Here is a 22,777-nt window from a genome sequence, read left to right as displayed (position 1 = left end):
TGGGGAATTTAAAGGGTAACTAAATCCAGCAACACAGCACTCCTTGAAGTGCTATCATTGTAGCCAGGTGATAAGATACAACGATAAGAGAGGGGACACTTTGCCCACGTTCCCCTCAAGCCTGGAGCCAGCCATACAATACTGGGCTATATGAACTGATGGTATAAAGCTTACAAACTGCCTATGAGAAAAATAGATTGATGCCACAGTATGGAGGGAAGACAGATCTCTAGAGTATAGAAAATTTCCTAAGGTCATTTTGATCGCAATCAAAACGTGCTCCTCTAAATACAAAGTCATTTCCCAGTGCATCTGCCGAGGCTGTTCCAACACTCTACATTTATGATTAAATGGCTCCAGTTCATTCTGACTATTATAAATGAATATAAATGATAATTGGAGGCAAAAGAGCATGTTATACAACTCTGTAGGTACAAAGGTTTTACATGTGTCATATATCCCCACTTTTCATAACACACAAATGTAATCGCTTTTAAGCTGCCTATATTCACCAGTGTATCTTTGAATTTTCAGAGATTCGCAATTGTCCAGAATTGTCAATACTCACATGTGGCTACTGTCACTCAAAATTTTCCAGACATGCTCTAATATCATTTAGAGTGTATAAAAATCATAAGTATCCTTCTTGATCAGACATTTGAAAAACCGTATTCTGCAGATATAGCAAAGAGGTAGTAATCCTCATAAGGAAACATGTCTATGATTTAAATGTGATCCTTGCCTACTTAAATGTAGCATTTAAGGTGCCCATTCTATTAATACAGGTCAAATGCAAGACTGAGCAGTCTGCTAGGCATCAGAGAACATCTTTGCAAACCCTCTGCCTCTTCCCAAATGTGTCCCGCGAAGGATCACTTGCAAATAAAAAATAGCTAAATATGGTTTTGCATATCAATTGGCATAATAGCTTACAATTTTATGCACGCCAGAGTGACAGCAGAGTGCAACTCAACATATGTTCCAGCTCGTGACGGCTTTTTAATGTTAAAACAATTTGTAAAGTACTGTGTTTAAAACACAGGCTTCATATAGATTGCTTCATGCTTTTCTAAGCCAAGAGGGAAATAATATGCACAGGGTAAATGTCACTAGTAACATCACCAGAGCCACTAGCTGTACAAAGCGCATACTTTATTTTGCCTAAATTGTTTGAACTAGCCCTGGCCAAGAAAAAGGTTTTAAGTACCCTACTGGGACAGATGCTAAGCGGCAACAATAGAAGCCACACTAATGCGATCCAGGTAACTCAATCCTGTTTCAAAAACACAGGGAAGGCTAATTACAGCACAGCTGAGTCAAATTTCTTATGCCACTGCAACCCAAAGGAGCGGGTCAAAATCAGATGTTATTCAAACCACAGTCATATCAACCTTCCATATCAAAGTCACCACTTAAAACCGAGGGAAGAATTTTAAAAGATTAACCAGTTCACACTCAAAATGTGTGGTGAGGCAAAGTTTAATAGAGCCCAGTTCCACAAACCAAATTCCAGCTTTTAATCTGCCTCAGCACAAAGTTCTGCAATGCTGGTGAAGTACTGTATGACCCAAGTTGTCCAAAACTACTAAGAGGAGGAACAATATGCAAAAGAGGGTGTCTGGATCAGATGACTGATTTCAGCTTAGTAAGTCAAGAGATGAACAGCTTTTGCCTATCCACACAAGCAAAACAGCAAACCTAATTAACCATAGTTTGCCAATCATTCATTTCCAAGAAACCATGGCTTTGAAACATGCCAGAATATGAAACCACAGTTTGAAGTCACTTTAGCACCCCACACTTGCTCCAAAGCTTATAACCATTTTTTCCTCAGCTTGGACAAAATGAGAAGTTGTGGTTAATTATAGATTTTGCAATTTGACTTCTTGCAATATGAAGGGAGGAACACAGGATCTTCACGCATGGGCAAAATGCTTGTTCGTCTCTTGGCTTACTAAGCTGAAATATGCTAGTCCAAAATGCAGTCAGTGCCAATGGTTTTATTCCTAAGATGAACCACAGCCAGCACATCTATATGTAGGTAGAACCACACACATTTTACGTTCAGTAACTATCTCGTTGTTGAGAACCATGTAGGAGACATATATTTTCCATGCAACTGCAAGTGCCATCTTTAATACCCCATCAGACTATAATACACCTTGAATACACAACAGACACATTAATTAATTACTTTTGTGCTCTCCTGTGTTCACCTAACGCTCTTCAGCAATGCAAGTATGCAATATAAATTCACTGCTACTGTACTGTAAACTAACTCAGGAATAATTTGCAAAGACATTTGCCATGAAAGCATAACTTCTTGTTTCAAAAGCCATACCAAAGACATAAAACTACATAAATACAATGGCTTATCAATCATGTCTTTCCAGTCACTGCGTAACAGAATGCCACCTTGCTCCGACGTCACACGGCACTTTCAGAGCTATCCAACAAAGAGGATGAATTGAACGTTGCGAACATTAACTCAGGCAGCAAAGCAAGAGGAAGAGTTCCACACCACAATGATATAGTACTCCTTCTCTTAACTGATAATGGACAGTATCAGCCTTGCGTGGTCACTTAATTCTCACAAAGTAATGCGACATCGTAACAGTTTATCATATGTTTCTGTATGACGAGCTTAAATAATTAAAATGTAAAAGTGACTCTTTGGCTACAGCGCTGCCTAATTTGCAAGTCTGCCGAGTGCAAATTGCACACAACAACTCCAGCGAATTTATTGTTCTACAGTGATTTATTCGGTCATGTCAGATTAGTAATTTGGATCGGTTTAGAAACCGTAATAATTAAGACAGGCAAAATGAATTAATCAACTGACAATACAATCAAAATTGCACTCAAACCAAAGAAAACAAGCTGGAATCCGGGGGTGGGGGGTTGTTGAGAAAGGGGGGGGGCAGAGGAATCTTTCGTTTTCAGATATCTTAATGCATAAATAAAATAAAACAAACCTTACAATTTAGATAGATTGCATCCAAGGGAACTACTGTAGCTAAAAAGTGATAATGATTCAAACATTTTTCAAAGTAAAAAGTTAAATATTTATAAGCACCCAACCACATTTCATAAATCACAAACTATTATTATTTTATATTCCCGAAGCTTCCCAGGCACAGCATGCGAATCGAGGCGCAGAAAGTTGCAGAGAAAAATGTCCCCCTTTAGGAGCATGAATCAGAGACTAGCACCAGAACGCTCCACAGAGCCTCCACTCACAGTTACATTCCATATGGCCTTTCCACAAAAATCAAAACCTTATAGCATCACTAATTCCCTATGAACGACAAAATTACGCCCACGGACGCACATCACTCTTTGCCCATTAGCAACACAAGGCAGGTGTTTCATTATAATGAGGAGTCGTCGTCCCCCCACCCCACAAAAAGAAAACCAACTACCACACACACCACAAATAGCTCGAATAAATTCAAGGAAAAGGATAGCAGCCCTTACCTGTCAATTATCACTGGATCTGAAGGAGTCTCATTTCTGTTGCCGCAGCTTTTCTTGTCACAACAGCGGCTACAGAGCAAAAAGGGAGAGGATTTAGTGCAGCCATTACACTCTCAAAATCATAATTACAAATACAGGAGGGTTCACATTGCCAGCTAGAGTTACTGTTCTGTCCCTGTCTGGAAATCAGTTGAATGTAGAAGGTCACATATGGGTTAATGACTAGGTCTAACATCTTGTACAGCTGGCAAGCAACAACAATTAATAAATAAAAAGGGGGAAAGAGGGTTATCCCACTTTTTAGGGATAATAATGCAAGATTTCTTGAGATAATGATTATGACCTTCTCCAGCTACGTTGCAATGGTTCGAGACGTCCCATAGATAAGTTTAGAAAGAGAGCAGGCAGAAAACTCCTATGGAGAAGAGATTGTTTGAATGCACCCGTTCTGTAGACTGTTAGAATCCTCAATCTCTCAGCTTCTCATTTAAAAACAAAAAACATTTCTAGACCTAATTGTTTTGCAGCTGTTTGTAAACATGACAGCAAGGTTTGGGAACGCTTGGAATCCAGAAAGCAAAAGAAATTCGTAATGTTTTCCATGTTGCATTATTTAAGACCATTCTCGCCACATTTCGTTCCATATGCTGGATGATGCCTGTTTGGAATAAAGACAAAAATGCTACATGGCCATGAAATTTGCATTTACACCTTATTAGCAGGTAATACACAAGTGTGATCATGATCTATTTCCACTTTGACACTTTGTGCTGGAAAACATACCAACATCTCAAATAATCATCTCTTAATAGTGAGATGCATTTTCATATTTCTTGTTTGGCTCTCATGATTCAATGCACAGGACTGCCCTGTGATCAATAATAGTGATCGGCATTCATAGACCCTAAGCCAAATCTGTCTCTGAAGCCAATTCTGCCTGACCCTCTTTGGCTACCATAACTAATTGCCAACAAGAAATGTATTGGTCTTTACATTTAAAATCCTATGGTACAGTTCAAAGGCACATGAGGGCACCACCTTGCTGAAGTTAAGCATAATTTGTTCTGGTCAGTGCCTGGATGTGTGACTATTGGGAAGCCACATGTACACTGCCTTGGAGTCCATGACAGAAGAAACAAGGGCATAAATGTAAGAAAATAAAAATAAAACAAATTACAAACACCAGAGCAGGTCGGTGGCCATGCTGGCTGGGGCTACTGGGAATTTCGAGTCCAATAACACCTGAATAGCCACAGGTGTCAGGAGCTGGAGTCAGGTCAGCAAGAAAACACCTGGTGTCAGTGAAGTTAACTGTTTAGTCAAAGGAACCATGGGCGTAGCTAAGGGGGGCCCAGCTGCCACCCATAGAGCAAGTAAAACAATAGAAATACTTAACTAACTAACCAATCACATTGGTTCTGCCCCCTAACAAAAGTCCTGCCCCCCCAAAAAAAAATCCTGGCTACGCCCATGAAAGGAACCAAAACAGTGCAGGCCTAGTGATAACAGCAACCCTTCCCGAGTAGGTCTTGCCCCAATGAGGCAGTTGTGAAGACTGAAGCGCCCCACTTTCCCACAGCTCAGTCTCCGCCTCCCCCCGGGGTCCTTCCCCAGCATCCTGGTGCTCCTTTGTCTTGTCTCTGTTTGCTCCACCCTCTTCACTCCTCTCTGTGTTCTGGGAGAGAGCAGGAGGGGGAGACTCCTTGGCTTCTTCAGCAGCCTGCCTCCACCTGGCCTCTTGAGCCTCCCTCCTCTCCAGCCTCCTCTTCTGGACTGCTCTCTGCCACAGCCTCTTTCTGCTCGCCAAACCCTGTTGCCTCTTCTGCTTCCGACATCTCCTATTCCCAAGCTGCTCCCTCTTCTCCCTCTGAGCACCCATTGTTGTCCCACCACCACTCCCCCTGGCTCTGGGCCTTCTTCCCCTAGGGGTTCCCTTGGAGATTTACCAGCTGGTGCCTCCCACCACTAGGGTTGCCATAGGACAAACTGCTGCCTTCCGGAATTTCCCCCCATATGTCACTTCTGCCTTTGAAATCCCAGTAATGCCCGGGAAATCCTGGACGTATGGCAGCCCCACCCACCACTGCTCTGTGTCCAGCCAGACCATGACAAGTTAAGCCTTCCCCGGTATAACTAATTCTTTCGTGCATTATTGCCCACATATCCTGCTAGAGTTGTGAAGTATTTTTTTTAAAAAGTTATCATAATACATGCTCTTAAATATTCTACTTCCACTGCAATTTAGGCTAAAATATCACACACACTTTCCTGGGAGTAGGACCCACTGAGCTCAGTGGGACTTGCTTCTGAGTAGATTAAGGTTGCCATACATCCTCTTTTTCCCAGACAGGTCCTCTTTCGGGGGGAGGGGGGATTTCAGTTTTTTGAATTTGCCAAAACACCCAGGATTTTGCAAACAGAACCAGACAGTATGTGTGCAAGTATCACTCTCTACTTTTTCCAATCTCTATGGACGTGCCCAGTGCTTTTTTTCTGGGGGGGGGGCGCAGGGGTATGCATACCCTTAAACATTTTGTGAATCTAAATTTGGTCTCATTGAGGGGCAGTATTTCAATATGAGTAGGAAAATGAGAGTACGTACCTCTAGACATTTTTTTAGTTAAAAAAACAAAACAAAACTGGACGTGCCTGCTCTCTGTACAAAGACTTGCTTTGCGAGCAGAGCCAGGAAGTGTGCATGCGAGGATCACTCTTAACCTTTTCCTATCTCTATGGTGCACCTGCATGGTGGATATTGGGAATGGGAAGATCAACTGGCTGCCTAGACCTTTCCGAGTGGTTGGCCATACCAATGCCCAGTAAGCTGCCCATGAGCAAATGGGAATGCCTGGGGTGGTGGGAGCTTTGGCTATAGACACTATCATTGTCCTCAACCCCATGTTTAATAAGTCTGTGGTGTCTGTGGATACCTAAAAGGGAATCATGGAAGGCAAACAAAGCTATAGGCCCTCAAGTTAGAGAGGTGCATCCTTCTGTATCTTTCTCTTGGTCCTTGTGCATGCCTAAATATACAAATATAAGACTTCGTGCATTCCCCTCCCCCCAAAAGAAATTTTCAAGCCACTTTATGATCTGGGTGCTTCACGGCAACAACCGTCATGTGGAGACCCCCCTCTTCACCCTCACTAAATCACACGCTACTTCCTAGCACATACACAAAGCTGGACCAATCATACAGCAGGGTGAAGCAACCTGTTTTAAGTGGCACCATCAGGGTGGATGGAGGAAGGGGCAAATTGCTACCTGAATGACATAATCGTAGTAGGGTAAAGCAGGGGGGTTTGGACTCTGCTTTAGGGAGCAAAACGTCTTAGGGCAGCATTCCTCATGTGTTATTCACATGACATGGCTATTGTGACAGGGCTGCTCTGTGCCCTGTGTGTGTGTGAGGGGAAGTATTGAACAGAAGCACTTGGGATCAGATACTGATATGATAAAGGAAATTTACATGCAAGCAGTATATGCTGTTGGCTTCTTGGCCTCCCATCAAAAATGCTAAAGGGAAGGCCAGGGTTCAGGAAGGCAGGGAAGTGAAGGGTGAAGAGGACCAGCAATATTCAATGTGTGACTTGAATCTTGCCAGAATTCAGCCCCTCACTAGAAGCTCACCCTATACCAACTGTGTGTGAAGATAGACTTCTTTTCCCCAGTAGAGTTCTTGGAAGTGTCGTGCCATATAAATAGCTCTCCAGGGAGAGCGACAAAGGTTTGCTTGTGCTGTGCAACAATATAGCGAATAATGTATGGGGACCCACCAAGATTGGCAATAAAATGATAAATGGCACTAAGCATAACAGAAGCGCCTTTTACAAAACCAGACTGTTTAAGCAGTTTTACGAAAATAAAAATGGGAAAGAACACACAACTCTTTGCACAGGGCAGAAAGCTCACAGCAGCTATAAAGGGCTTCAAACTTTTTTACTTTTTCACAGATGAATGGATTTCCACACCTGTGGGGAATTGGCATTGTTTTGGTTGCGCCAAATATAACGAGAACCGTTGATTTGTTCTCTGCTCCGTAAAAAATAACTTTAAAGACATATCAGCATCTGAGGACTGTCTATCAATTTTCACACCACCGTGTCATATTCCCCCACACCCCCACACTCATGTACTGCTAGAAACATTTTTCATATCTTTTTTTTAAAAAAAACCCCTGCAAATAGCACTCCCTTCCAAAGAAGTAGTACTAATTAAAGATGTGACCTCACCTCCTCTCCAAGATGAATGCAAGATTAAAAAGTGATCGACATAAAATAGTTTTAAACGACTGTTGAAAACTAAGGGCCCCACCCAGACTACTGAGGAATTAGTAAGCGATAAGGGGATGGGCGGAATGCACGCATTAAAATAGTTAGCAATAGAGGGAGAACGCACGGGGACCCACAATGAGTCAAATCTGAAAAGAATTGCATTTTTATTCACTTGAGTGATAAGCACACTCATTCCACTTGTTGATGCCTCAACCCAAACCCATGCCTAGAAACCTGGGGTCTCCTCGGAGCAGTTGGACCCCTCAGAACTAAGTTCCACTTTGATTATTGCATGAATTTATATGTAGGTACATAAACAGAACAAATAAGGTCATAATGAAGGCACAGTTAAGCACTTTTAAATCTTAATTTTTCTTTTTAAGCATGCGTTTCTCTCTCCCCTTGAAATCAGTAGGATTTAAAATTGTTTAGTTCTGGCTGCATCATGATCATTATATATATTTCTTATTGATTTTCATAAACATAACTTTTGTGAGAGTGAGCTTTAAACAAAGAGTGCTTCTCCTACATTAAAACTGGCTTGTTGTTGTTTTTTAAAACAACGTATGGACCATGCCAATAAATATACAACTCAAAGCAAATTCATTTTGATGATTCAGAGTTGTTGTGGTGGTTGTGGTTGTTGTTGTTTTAAGAAAGCTAGAGCTGCAGACCAAACTAGGTTTTGCAGGAAATATCTGTGACTGGATCGCTGGATGTTTTCCCACCTCTTTAAAAGCAGCCATGAGAGGGTCTAATTTGGACTGGGGATGTAGTGAAGTGAGGCACAGGGCTGATCCAAATCACACACGCCTGAAACTAATGTCAGCTACATGGGCACCTGTCCATGGCTTCAGGAGGACTATTTCAATCAGGGTCATGGTACACTACAACCCTGATCTCATTAAAGATCCAGTGTGGTGTAGTGGTTAAGAGCGGTGGACTCATAATCTGTTGAACTGGGTCCGTGTCTCCGCTCCTCCACATGTAGCTGCTGGGTGACCTTGGGCTAGTCACACTTCTCCGAAGTCTCTCAGCCTCACTCACCTCACAGAGCGTTTTTTGTGGGGGAGGAAGGGAAAGGAGATTGTTAGCCGCTTTGAGACTCCTTCGGGTAGTGATAAAGCGGGATATCAAATCCAAACTCTTCTTATTATTCTTATTCTTAAAGCAAGGGTGAGGAACCTGGTGTCCTCCAGGTTGTGGCTGGACTACAACTCCCATATTCCCTGACCATTAGCCATTTTGTCTGGGATGGGTGGGAACTTCAGTCCAACAACATCTGAATGGCCACAGGTTACCCATGCTGGAATTGAAATCGAATGATCAAAAGGATTGTGGAGGTATATGCACTGGAGAGCCAATCACAAAAACCCCACATCATGTCTCATTTGATGCCTAAGAGAGTGAGCAATGACACAGGAAGGCTCTGGATAAAATGTCTTTATCAGTCATGAATTCACTGGGTAGCCACACACACACCCAATCTATATAATGGTGAGAATATCAGTCAGCCATACCCAGCAGTTGTGTAAGGATTTCTGCACTGAACAATGTGAAGCTTGGCATATACTGTATAAATGCTAGGTATTTGTTCTGTGTATGTGTGTTGGGTCATTTAGTGCTCTGAGAATGATCAGTCTTGAAACCACCACAGAACAAAAAGCAGAGGTGAACCATCCTGTTCAGAAGCTAATGATGATCTGGGTTATACTATGTTAGAACATGAGAACGATAGCCCCAAAATAAAATAAAATAATACTGTAACCTGTAATGTGTTGCATTGAGAGTACAGTGGTACCTTGGGTTACATACGTTTCAGGTTACAGACTCCGCTAACCCAGAAATATTACCTCGGGTTAAGAACTTTGCTTCAGGATGAGAACAGAAATCGTGCAGTGGCAGCAGGAGGCCCCATTAGCTAAAGTGGTGCTTCAGGTTAAGAACAGTTTCAGGTTAAGAACAGACCTCCAGAGCGAATTACGTTCTTAAGCCGAGGTACCACTGTACGGTATAGGAAGCTGCCCCTTGCAGATCTTGGGGCCCATTCACATGACTGCCCTTTTTACTGCTGCTTCCAAGGGATGGTAACAAAGGGCCAGAACCTGAATTGTGCCAACCTCGAAGCTTGCCAGAAAGCAACCAGACAACTGTCTGATTAACTGCCATTTAAAAGTAAACACAAGCTGACGATAACACAAATTTTCTATGGTGAAAAGAGGACGATGCTCTTTAGAAGTCGGGGTTGCACCTTGATATCTCCTTTGCACAATGGCCACTAACAAAAATTAGCTTTGCAAGATTCTCCTCTAATATGAATTATGAAGCTATTCTTGTCATCAGCATTATTCTTATTTTTATCATCACCAAAAGAACCATCTCTTCAAGATACTTGGAAATCCTGTGCAGTAAACAAGCAACCGCTTGTAATCTCAATTCAGTTCTTTGCCGTTTCCACTCATCCAGGATTTCTCCTCTACATCTGAGCCCTTTGTTTCCTCCACAACACAGTCCCTTCCATTTTGTAAATATTCGGTTTTGGTGACATAAACTCAAAGTTTTATTGTGCCGTTAGCCTTGATCGAAGGCGCTGCTGAAAGTTGTTTGGGAATTAAATATCAAAAACAAGCTATTCTGAAGCACAGGGCCTTCACTATTTCATGTCTGGAATGAAGAAATTTCATCTTAGAGAGAGCAAGCTGTCTTTCACACCATATGGCTAATGGTAGTGCATAGCAATTAGCTGGGCTGATTAATGGGGAACAGACTCTAATTTTATGCTTATAATTGAGGCTGCATTTGAACCCCTGGTGCAGATTCAGCACATCCCAACTTCCACTTATAGCAGGCAGGGAAGCGAGTGGTAGAGAAACCAAGGCTGGAACACACACCCTCCAAACCTTCCTTATTGTTGAAAAGTGTGGTATCAGTACAACCAATCAGAGGTTTGTGCATTAAGATCAGGCAGCCAGATAGAAAAAAGAGCATCTTTTATAGTTTGGTCAACATCTACGAATGCTCACATTGGCTCTGAAATATTTTAACAGGGTATTACCCTCTTATTTCAAGCAACATGTCCTTTTCTGCCTGCCTTCATGCATTTGTAAAGCCGTGGGAAATTGAAAGATCTATTGCACATTTAAGAACAATGCAAGTACTACATCAAGTAAATTCAAAATTTTGGCCTAGAATGTTGTTTTCATGTCAAGGTATATTGGCAGCCATGTAATTTACTGACACAGATATTAAAATTGGCTAACATCTAGTTATTTTTGCATTTTTGGTTTATTTAAAGTAAATATGTAGAGTTTAGTATAATTTAAGGAGAACAGACTACTGTGTGTTGGCACTATAAATGAAAGGAAGTCTTGTGGGTGTTAAAATTCCAAGTGCCATCTGTTCACACTGAAATCATGGGGAATTTTGTCACTATCTTCAATAAAGCGTGGTTAGCGTCTTATCTGATATAGTTGGAGCCCAGAGAAATCAGACTGAAATTTGTGCTGCTTAAATGTAAACAATGTTAAGTTCCTTCCCCGCCCCCCTGCGAGATGGGTGTTTCAAACTTTCTCCAAATTACACCCATTATATGCACTTCAATAGAACAGTTCTCGCCTCAAGGAGCTCTCAATTTTAACAGTGGCACAACAGGCAGAAATTCAACACGTGTGTGCTGTCCTGTATGGAGATATGGGGAAACTTCACCTGTTGGATTTCTGCCTGCTGCACAGTAAAGCTAAGTAAAACTGTAAATGATCCCCATGTCTCACTTTTTTTATCCAATGAAGTTGTCTTGTTAGTGCAAGAACGACTTGCACTAACAGGACTTCCTCTTCCCCCAACCACCCTGACCCCAATCTGTGATGGAGGTTCCCCCAACCAACTGAGTGGATTGGGAGGATGCACAGAAAGGAGAGGGAAATGAAGACCCGTATTGCAGGTGAAAGCACTTGCACGCATGGGACAAATCCATTCAATACAACCCCTAGAGACCTTCAAGAATACACTCTTTCAGAATTGACACCAGAGTTTCTGATAGAGAACTTTCCCACTTTTCAATGTGGAGTATCCAGGTGAAATAGAATAAAGGTTTCCTGCACCTCAAATAGAAGAGGGAATTTCAGTTACTGGAGCTTGTCATCCAAGCTTTATCTCTACTGAAATTCCCTCTCCTACACAGCAATCAAAGGAAAGGGAGCTCTGGGGCCATTTTTCACCAGGATTCCCTCCTTACATCAGTGTTTCACTGCACAGAAATTCCTGAAATTTATTTTAAAAAATACTCACTGGCTTCACTGAAATTGTAGGGTCATGCCCATTAGCATGAGCTTGCGGATCTTGCTGAGAGTTTGTCACATGGCTTAGGAAAGAAAAGGCCTCGCCTATTCCCTTTAAGAGAGATTTGTTCTGCAGCAACCATCAGCAGCAGAGCTCTTCATGGCCTGCAGCTAAACGTACTCACCTGCTAAGTGCTGCCAATCAAACTGCCATTAAAGGGACAGGCACAGGAGCCCAGTGCAAAAGCTGGCAGCACCCTAATGCAATCCTTCATGGAATCGGAAAAGCAAAAGACCCACATCTTTATTTCTTTTTTTAAGGAAGAAAAAAGATGCTGCGATCAGTTCCCAAATAGCCCCAGTAGAGTTGCTGTTGCTTAATTCTGCCAGATCCAAAGAAGCCAGCCCTGGATAGAAACACATGTGGAAATATTTCCAAACAAGGACAAACCTTGTGTCGAGCCAATGGCCTCTTATCCAAGGCTTCAAAATGGGTGTAAATTTGCTCCCATGAATGGTCCCATTGAAACGAAGAAGCCATAGTAAACCCGAGCACCAGAGTCCTTGCGGCATCCAAGCCTTATGTCTGCATTACAGATATCATCACCTTGACCACAGACCATATTCCCTTCCCTGGCCCCCTAAAACGCCCTTCCCAGGCAGCCGAAATGGCATCTCGCTGCTGAGAATAAACCTGTAAATCCGTAAAAAGATGACAACATCCTCTGCCTTTCGGTCCGGCTGAATGAAAGCCCATCGTGATCCCAGCGGCCTAACATGGCAATTTTACTGCTGGTAGATTCTGCTGGATAATGACTCCTCCTCGAAAGGCAGCAATTTAGATGCTAACATTTTTGGTGTGAAGACATTTCCCGCGCCTATTAAGGCTACAGTGTCTAAACGGAAGCTTCTCATACATTGTTGAGGATTGAGCTCCAATAAATAATTGAAAATGTGTATGATGACTGGGGCTTTGCTGCTAATTGCAGACGTAAAACTGTGTTATTTTGGGCTTCTTGGAAGGAAAGAAAGTGATGCTTTCATTCCAAAATAGTTACAGGATCAACCTACTTTCATCCCCCCCCCCCCCCGCTTTCTTTTTTGAGACAGGAATTAATTTTGTATTTGCTAATTAAATGGTGACAGGAGCTTTCTTACCTGCACATTATTTCATGGGTGAGCAGAACTCTGCACATTTCTGGGTTCTTGTCTTGGCCTTCGTACACTATCGCCTGGAAAGAAAGAGAAACAGGAAGGGGGATTTTATTTTTTAAATTTTATTTTTAACCTGCAAAGTGAATGTGCCTGGAGAAAATGATCACCGACACAGCACATGAATGCATAACAATGTGGCAAGCCAGTTAGCTTTGCTTAAACAGACGGCATCCTAGCAGAAATTGCCTCGAGATTTGTTGCTGGAGAGTCCCAGAAGCGGAGCAGAGTGAGAGCTTTGCTCTGCGCTTTTCTCTCCCCCCCCCCCCTTCTGTTTTAACCGATGCATTATGCACATCTTCTGAGCGGTGTGTAGGATAAGCTTTTTTAGTAGTCAAGACAACCACAATGTTCTTTTCAATTCAGAATAAAATATAAACTTAATAGCAGGGAGGAGGGGGGGCGGGAAAACCAGGAAAGCTCAGAACACTATGGGGCCTATTCATAAAAAGAAAAAGTTAATATATTTTTAATTCAAAAAGCATGGCTGTACACTTAACTAGCTACTACCAGAGCACAGAACCTGATTCACAACGTGCTCTGTAAAACTCCAGCCTAGTTAACTATGCTAACAAATTAAAGGAGAGTAAATTCCTGTCAATGCAAACAAACAAGTTCTGGAAAACAAGAGACTAAGCACCAATACCTATCTGTAACTAAAATGCCATGTCAGTATTTAAGTCTGCTTCATGCGTTATCTGTTTAGGCATACACCTTATGTGACACGATATGTTAATCCAAGGTGAGGAGGTAGCGGTCGCCTGGATGTTGCTGTGCTATAACTCCCATCATCCCTGACCGCTGGCCATGCATATTTCTAGGCTCAGATCTAGCTGGTCAGAAAAAAGGGGGAAGAAGCAAGCCACAAGGAGAGGGGGAAGGGAGAACTGGGTGGCAGCAGAAGGATTAAGCACCCTCATGCTATCTGCCAATTCACCCAGCAGTTGTCCCCACACTGGGGTCAGGGGTAAACTTGGCAGCCAGTGTTGGTGCAGCAGTTAGAGTGTTGGACTAGGACCTGGGAGACCAGGGTTCAAATCGCCACCTTACTAAGAAGCTCACTGGGTCACCTTGGGCCAGTCACCACCTCTCTGCCTAACCTATCTCATAGGGCTGTTGTGGGCATGAAATGAAGAGGGGGAGAACCATGTGCATCACCTCCTTGGGGGGAAATAGATGGGGTATAAATGCAATAACCAAACAAGCCCAGGGTTAGGAATGTTGTTTGTTTTGCAGCATTTAGCTCTAGCCTAGGATGCATTAAATAAATGCCTCAAAGTGGTACGTGATCAGTACATGTTTACAAACATGCATGTCACACACAGCCACACAGCACACAGGGAGCGGATCCCTATCACGTGTTCTCTAGGTGGCCAGCCCAGATTTTTGCTGCCACAGAATGTGTGGAATAAATCATTTCTAAACGGTGGGACTTCAAGCTGTCCTGGTCTGCCCATTCCGCCTGCTCCTGTACCTTTAAGGGTGCAGTCCTGCACAGGCTAACTCTAAGTCAGTGGAGCTTACAGCTGAGTCAATAAATAAAGCATCAGCCTGGGCTGCAAAAACTGACAAGGAAGGGGAAGCTGTGCCACTATGCCATTTGCACACAGCAACATTCTACATCACAACAGAAATCCATGCGCCATCTGAAGGAAGTTTACAGTCCCCCCCCCCACAACATGTACACAACAGGAGGGGGGAATATGACTCTGCACAACAAAGAGAAAACAAATAGAATCTCAGGGAAGGACTTTGGGGCAGACACCCATGTCCCCCTTCAGCCCCCAAACACTGCAGAAGTAATACACTGTTGCTATTTAAAGAGAAAGGATCCTCCATAAGACTATGAAGCCTAATGGGCTAGAACACAAAATCATTGGTCTGGCCCTTTAAAAGACTTTTTATTCTGCAGCAATCAGCAGGCAAAGATTTTTATGGCACAGAACTGCCCTCACCTGCTAATTGATGCTGATCAAATGGCTGGTAAAGGAACAGCTATGGCCGGCGGGGGGGGGGGGGTTCAGTTCAATAGTTGGCAACCCTAAAAGAAAAGGCTGGCTGCTGAAACCTGCAACAAGCTATTTATTGAGGTCCAATAAAAATGGCAAACAACCTCATGCAGGGTGTACTGCTGTGCAGGGGCATATGTTTTTGCAGGATGGAGCTCTGCATTTGCAATACTTAACCTTTCGTGCCATCTTGTTAAAGGTAGGCCATTAGTAAACTCCTTTTACTAGGGTAAGCAGATGCAGAGGAGGGCAGGGCTCCTGTATTTGTCTTTACTAGTTGCAAAGAAAGGGGGTGTTTTCAGCAGGAGCGGCTTATCCTGCGACGGCAAGAAAGCCCTCCTCTACACAACGGTTCTTAAAAATACAGAAGCTCTCTTGTCCTTTGTCCTCATGTGCTCCCCCTGTGCTTTACCAACCACAGGCAGGAAATGCTTCCAAATTCACCAGTAACTTAGGTGCTGCATAGAGGTGCATCTTCCTGTCTTCTGTCTCCAGTAATGAGTGAAATAGCATGATGACCTACAGAACCACATGTGCATCTTCCTGGGCAGACTTTGGTACTGTGGTGCCCTAAGCTAGGCCAAAACTTGCCACCCCAGCCCTCATGCCATGCCAGGCTTTGGGAAGGAGGTAGGAGGGCTCTGGAAGGGTCCTAGAACCTTCCTACCTCCTTCCCAAAGCAGTAATTAGGCTTTGAGAAGGTGAGAGGACTCTAGGACCCTGTCAGAGCCCTCACGTCTCCTTCTCCTAGCTGAGCAAGTGCTTACCAGGCTCCCTCTGCACTGGGTGCCCAGTGCGGGGGAAGTGGTCGCACTGCCATAAAACCACCTCTGCATCTTCCATCGATGCTTCTATATAATGCAAGAACAGGAAAATACTGCCCTGGCTCAATCAGACCAAAGTTCTGCCTAGCCCACTCTGTCTCCTGCAGTGGCCGAGCAATTCCAGTTATTCCAGGAGCCAGTTATTCCCACTGACCTGTTCTTATGTCAGGTACACTGGTTATGAACATGGGTGTTCCATTTTGCTATCATTCATTCATTCATTCATTCATTCAAAATGGTTATAGCCTGCCTTTCCTCAATGAGCCCAAGGTAGTTAATGATGCAAGTTGAAACAATAACTTAACCATTTAAAAAACAATTTGGCAATGGAAAGAAAAACAACAGCTATAAAACATTAAAACAACAGAGAGAGTAGAATGTGCTTTTTTAAATAAACAACAACAACCATCAAAAACAATGTAACCACAGCCATTGAAACTACTTCAAAAGGGAAACAACAGTTTATGTCCCCAAAGCCTTCCTAAAAATGAAGATTTTGACTATCTTAACTAAGGAAGGCCATTAGAGTGTTTTGTTTTGTTTTGGAGGTAGATAGTGGAATTAGCTTTCCTCAAGAGGGAGTTGTAGCACTTTAGGCGGCATAGTCATTGAATGACTTATAACCAGCTTCCTATTACAGGTTTAGGCAATATTCATGTCTATGAGTGAATCGTTTCAAGATGTACTGTATACAAATAAATGTGTCTCACACCTAACTTAGCCTCGTACTCCCATTTGCTTCAAAGAGACAAAGTATATTTACAAAGTATCAGTAGATACCAGCCAATATCTACTGATGCTTTATTGATGTTTTTCATTATGCTTTATAGACATTTGTAGATAGGTTCCATTGCATTTTATGTTGTAAGCTGCCCTGATATATTTTATGAAAAACTGGGGGTCATAAACATTCAAATATATAAATAAATTAAAATGCACATAGCTCAGTTGGTAGAGCATGACAATCTTAATCTCAGGTTGTGGGTTTGAGCCTCATGTTGGGCAAAAGATTCCTGCATTGCAGGGAGTTGAAGAAGATGACTCTTGTGGTCCCTTCCAACTCCACAATTCTATGATGCCAGAGCTGCAGTCCGCAGCATCATTTGGCACACCCTTACTAAAAAGGGTACTGCATAAAAACTTTGGTTTTAAAAGTGTAAGTCATTTCATGGCATCCCTAACACAAACCAACAAGTAAAATTCCTGTGTGTGTGTGTGTGTGTGTGTGTGTGGCCAGCTCAAGCAAACTAGTACAGCTAAACAAGCGGAACAAAGCCATGCATAAAATGAGACGGCTTGGCACTGCGGTAACTTTGCTTTTGAAAAGGTTGCCCACTGAAAGCGATAGGAGGGGGTGAGGTTTGCCTGTGCAGCAGTCATGAATCTTAGCCAGCAAAAGTAATTGCTTAAACATAGTATTATCACACTCCAGTACGGTATACTATATTTTAATATGATTTAGTAGTGCCATAAATAATAGCACTGATGTTGCTGTAGCTTTCTGCAGCCTTTATGCCAACGTCACTTTTTAAGAAAACTCTAACAGAGCTTGTAAAGAGGGACTTTCTCAGCATCTAACTTTATTGCAGAGGGTTTGGGGGAGGGGTCTTCCCTGGGTCCAGATCTTATCCCTTTCTCATCAACCAAGATCTTAGCTTGCATTTCAGAGGGATTTCAGCCTGTACTCCTTTGCATATATTGTTCCACTTGTTTCACCCACTGGGGCTTTGTGTACCAAATGCGTTTCTCTTTTCCCTTTTGAAAAGCCACTGGCTTCCCATCCTGACATGCTTAGCAGGATCTGAGCTCAGTACTGCAAGGGGGAAAATGGTTAGAGAAAGGGATGCAGCTCGGTAGCATTGCAAGTTAGTTGCATGCCGAGTCCAACCATCAGCATCTCTCATTTAAGCAGATCTTGGGGATCAGGGCTGCTAAGGATTGGTGTCTGAAGTCTTTAAGAATTGATGCCAGTTAGAGCAAGTATCTGATCAATGTCCACAGTGCCATCTGGGCACATGGCAGGGGGCCCCATGCCAGGGGTGAGAAGCAAAATTGTGGGAACCAGCAAATGTTTACCTTTATACAGCGGGCTTGTTTACATACACACACACACACACACACACACACACACACACACACACACACCTCTATATATCCTTCATTCCAGGCAACCAAGAGGCATGATCTGTCCAAGGATACATTCCAGTTAGGCAAAAAAATAATAATTTGAAGGTGTGAAATAGGGCTGCTGAGCACCAGATAGAGAGGCCCTGGAGGGCCACATCTGGCTCCCACTACTGAGTTAGAGTGAACTGCACTGGGCTAGACAACTCCATATCCACTCACCTATTTACAGGCACATCTCACTGGCTTCAGTGGAACTTTGAGCTGATTCATACTTTTCCATAATGGTGACTTACTTGAAAGCACTCCGTGTCAAAATCCCTCTGTACGTGCAAAGCCAGTGCATGCAAATGAAGTGGGTTTTGGATGTGCAAGGAGAACTAGGGGTGGTTTGAAACATCCCATCTCCCTAAGGTGCCGTGAGGCAGTTTCAACCAGACTCAGCCACGCGCCTCGCAGAATTGCTTGAACCAGCTCTAACTTACAAGTCCTTAGGCTTGGAAACACAGAGAAACCCTCATGTTAAAAGCATTTGTGGTGATCCAGAGATCTCTTGCAGGTGAGGGGGATCTGCTGTGCAGAGAGGCAGAAAAACATTCCCGTGGATGGAGTCTTGCACACAATTAAAGTGAATGAGGAAACCACTCCATGTAAGGAGGTCTGGGTGCACACTGGAGTGCACACAGAGTTCTGGATCTGTGCAAGTAAACACTATACTGCACTAGAATCATTGGTACTAATTCCTACATCAGATGGTGCTTTTAAAAAACACACAATGATTTGCCTCTTGGAATTTTTAAGGAATATTTACAAGTAGAGCTTTACCTGCAAATCATCATGACCAGATACAGGTTCATTTAATATAAATCTATTATTTAAATAAATGAAGTTTTAGTCTACTGTGATTTTTGCAGGTTTAGATTTTTTAAAAAATCTTCCTAGAATCAAAAGGCAACACGGGTGATTGATGCTGTGGGGTTTTTATGTTATCAAGAGTGGACTTTTTGACCGCAGGAATGGAAGAATACCAAAGGCTTAATTGCATTTGATATGTCAGGTTATCTGGGTGCTGCCAAAAAGCCAGCGAAGCTGGGGCAATGGTGTTTTGCGCTGAATAATTGATTTTGCATTTAATACAGCACAGTAGGGCCCCAAAGGATCCCACCCCCTACTTAAGTAAGAACTGAAAATGTTGAAGCCCCACCACTGTGCATGCTCAGCTGCCAATCTTGCTGGCACCGGAGTCAATGTGAGTTTAATTGCAGCAACATCAGCTTCACTAGCAGCTACAAATAAGAGCAAGCAGACTTAATTCCCTCCCTTTCTTCACTTCCTCTCCATGCATCTGCTATGCTTACTTAACCTCCAGGTACCTACTTTTTAAAAAACAAAACCCAGCTAAATAGCAATAATGAACAAACAGAGTCAACAGTGTGGTATCTAATCACCTGTCTGTTGTGTTTAACATCAGCAGTCCTTTTGCTTACGTGCATAACATCCTTAGCCTTGCGATGCACTAGGGGCTCACTTCAATTTCTTTGCACTCAGCTATTATCAAGGCAACTGCATGTATTAAAACAGAAGACTCGAGCATGGCCGGGAGATGGACGCTGCCTACTTCTTTCAGCTCCCATTCTATGAGCCACATATAGAGGTTACCAAAAGTTTTGCATTTCCTTTAGGATTGCCAACTAGATAAAAGCAAAAGCAACCCTCTCCTGCCCTATATCAAAGCTTTGATTTGCATAAATCAGCAGGCACCACTTTTGCAGCTAAGCATTATCACCTGCCAATTGCTGCCTATCAAACTGTGCTTGAAGAGAGAGCTGCATGTGCCCGATTTGAAAGTTGGCAACCCTAACCCCCCCCTCTCTCTCTCTCTCTCTCTCTCTCACACACACACACACACACACACACACACACGTTTGTTGGGTTGTGCAGATGCTCCTCAGTATTTCCTTCTTTGCAAGAACAAAAAGGCAAGCCAGTTCTAGGAGCCTATTTGACCAAACACAATTTTACCTGCATTTCAGATTGTTTACTGATAATAGCTGCTCAATGAATTGCATTAAATGCCATGCAAGTGTTGGGAAGGGCCTTAGCTCAGTGGCAGAGCATTTGCTTTGCATGCAGAAAGTCCCAGGTTCAGTCCCTGGCATCTCCAGGTAGGCCTGGAAAAACTCCCTGCCTGAAACCCTGGAGAGCCACTACCTGTCAGTTTAGACAATGCTTAGGAAGCTGGTCCAACTTGACATAAGGGACACCTACAAACACACTGATGCAACATTCCTGCTAAGGTTGCTCCTACATTATATGTGAGCCTGGTCCATCCAAGGTGCTTAGGATCTGTGCACAAGCACCAGGGAAATTAGATCTGTGTCAACTATGTTGAGCAGGTTGATGCACCATGTGTTCATGCAGAAACAGTGCAGTGCACATGACCAACACCATCCAAAAGCAAGAGCATGCAAAAAGGGGACAGGCCATGCTCTCAATGGCCAAGTCCCATGAACACTTTGCCTGCTGCAGAGTGAAATCCAGTCAAAGGGGAGGAAAGAAACCGTCTTGGGCAGAGAAATTGCAAGAAGTGGTCCTTAGTGTTTGTTCAATAAGCTGGCGTTACTTGGCTAAACTTGACATGTGAGTGTCTAGAATGTTGCAGATATATAAATCATTAAGGGCCTGTGGAGAACAGCCTCTTGTTATCCTTCCCTTGCACCATTACCAAGGCTAAAAAATGGAAAACTAGATTTCTTCGGAAGAATAAGTTTGCAGACCTCTAAGCTGCAATGAAGGACCTGGAAGACCAAAAGAATCCCCACCCCCCTGTTTATGAATTATCAGATAACAGGATACACAAGGTGCCACTCTATTTTGGCTCTCTAAGCCACCCTTAGGATGTTACCTCTTCTCGCAAATGGCACAATATAAGAAGTGTGGGGCTGACTGGTTAGCTTACGGTTGCCGTCTGTGCTCACAAACCATGGCAGCAAACATTTACAACAGTTGGTTTCAGGACGGAAGGAAGAACAGTCTCAGATCTTTGCAGCTGACAGAAACTCAGGTCCCACTACAGGAAGTTGCTAAATTACGATTCCTTTAAACACACACACACACCTTCTATTGTATGCATTAAATGAAAATGGTGTATTGATCTAAATATTTCCAAATATTTTTTATGCTCTGTTCATGAAACCAAGACCTTTGGTGGGATAATTGTCAGTTATGCAGGGCTCTGCTCCCGTGAAACCCAGTTACAAAAGAAGATCAATAAATTAGGAAGAAGTGAAGTGAAAGTACCCCAGTATAAAGTTAGACTACTGTAGTACTAAAAATAATTTTGCAAATGTACACCATAACCCACATGGGTAAAGAAATAGACAACCATGTGATGCAATTTCCCCCTGGTGTGGGTGTGTTTGCCTTTTATAGTTTTAACTCTGGGGTATGTCTTGATAGGAGGTTGGAAAAGTATATTAAAAGGGCAATTAAATCCTTTCCCCTTACCTCCAACTAGGACCATTATGTTTATTAATTTAGAAATAACTTTTAATAAATGGCTTTTAGAAGACATCTGAAGGCAGCCCTGTTTAGGGAAGTTTTTAATGTTTGATGTTTTATCGTGTTATTAATATTCTGTTGGGAGCCGCCCAGAGTGGCTAGGGAAACCCAGTCAGATGGGCGGGGTATAAATACATACATACATACATACATACATACATACATATATATATACATACTACTACTACTTATTAAAAACATTTCTATCCTGCTCTTCATTGCTAGTGATTTCAAAGTGGGTTACAAGTTAAAAGCAACACAAAAAATACTCAACAGCTTAAGAACAGGAGCAAATGCACGGCAACCCGAAGAGGTCAGGACAAATAGTCTGACATTAAATGTTGAGGAAGGCCTAAGCCTGGTGCCCAAAGCAGAACAGAATCAGCATCCATCCTATTATAAGGGAAGAGCATTCCAAAGGCAAGGTGCCCCCACCGAGAAGCCTCTCTTCCACAACGCTGCCAAACAAATATCAAAAAATGGTGAGGCTGTTGAGAGCCACCTTAGCTGACTTTAATATACAGGCTGGTCTATAGGGGCACAAGTGTTCCCCCAGGAATTGAGTTTCCAAGTTGTTTGGGGCTTTCTGTACACAAGTACCAAAACCGTGAAACTGGCTCAGTCACATATTAGATGCCACTGCAGTTCTTCCACAATTTGTGCTCACTGCAGGCCGCCTCTGACCAGAGGTGGATTTAAGGGAACACGACTGGTTCGCCCACACTGGGTGCCAAACTAAGAGGGAACAGCAACAATGATGAATAACAGAAAGTGAGAGGTGGAAGGGGGTGAATTTTGGTGTTGCACAGGGAGCCACTGAAATTTTGAAGCCCACCACTGCTCTGACAGGAGCCTAGCCACATGCAACAAAACTTCCAGGGCAGCTTCACATAGAGTAATCCAAACATGAGGTTATCAGCACATGGACCACAGTAGCCAAGTTCTCCCTGTCATAGGACGGCAACAGCTGGTGAACCAGCCAAAGCTGAAAAGAGGTGCTCATCAACAAAAATTATTCT

The 22,777-nt window shown here is 43.0% G+C and overlaps 2 protein-coding genes across 10 annotated transcripts in view; both read right to left on the bottom strand.

Annotated features, from left to right (window-relative positions):
- LOC310758022 (ovomucoid-like) overlaps window positions 1-22,777 on the bottom strand; it is a 317,611-nt gene that overhangs the window by 117,761 nt on the left and 177,073 nt on the right. The window lies entirely within an intron of this gene.
- EBF1 (EBF transcription factor 1) overlaps window positions 1-22,777 on the bottom strand; it is a 373,513-nt gene that overhangs the window by 339,429 nt on the left and 11,307 nt on the right. For all 8 annotated transcript variants that reach the window (XM_083603866.1, XM_083603870.1, XM_083603867.1 and 5 more), the window contains exons 5-6: window positions 13,187-13,260; window positions 3,478-3,546 (exon numbers count right to left, since the gene is read on the bottom strand). In XM_083603866.1, coding sequence (XP_083459992.1) covers window positions 3,478-3,546; window positions 13,187-13,260 — 143 coding nt within the window. The remainder of the gene's footprint in view (window positions 1-3,477; window positions 3,547-13,186; window positions 13,261-22,777) is intronic.

Source organism: Podarcis filfolensis (genome assembly GCF_964270895.1).
Source record: "Podarcis filfolensis genome assembly, chromosome: 2".
In the NCBI taxonomy this organism is placed as follows: domain Eukaryota; kingdom Metazoa; phylum Chordata; class Lepidosauria; order Squamata; family Lacertidae; genus Podarcis; species Podarcis filfolensis.
The sequence above is the reverse complement of the archived record's forward strand: the minus strand, read 5'-3'. Positions and strand labels throughout refer to the sequence as shown.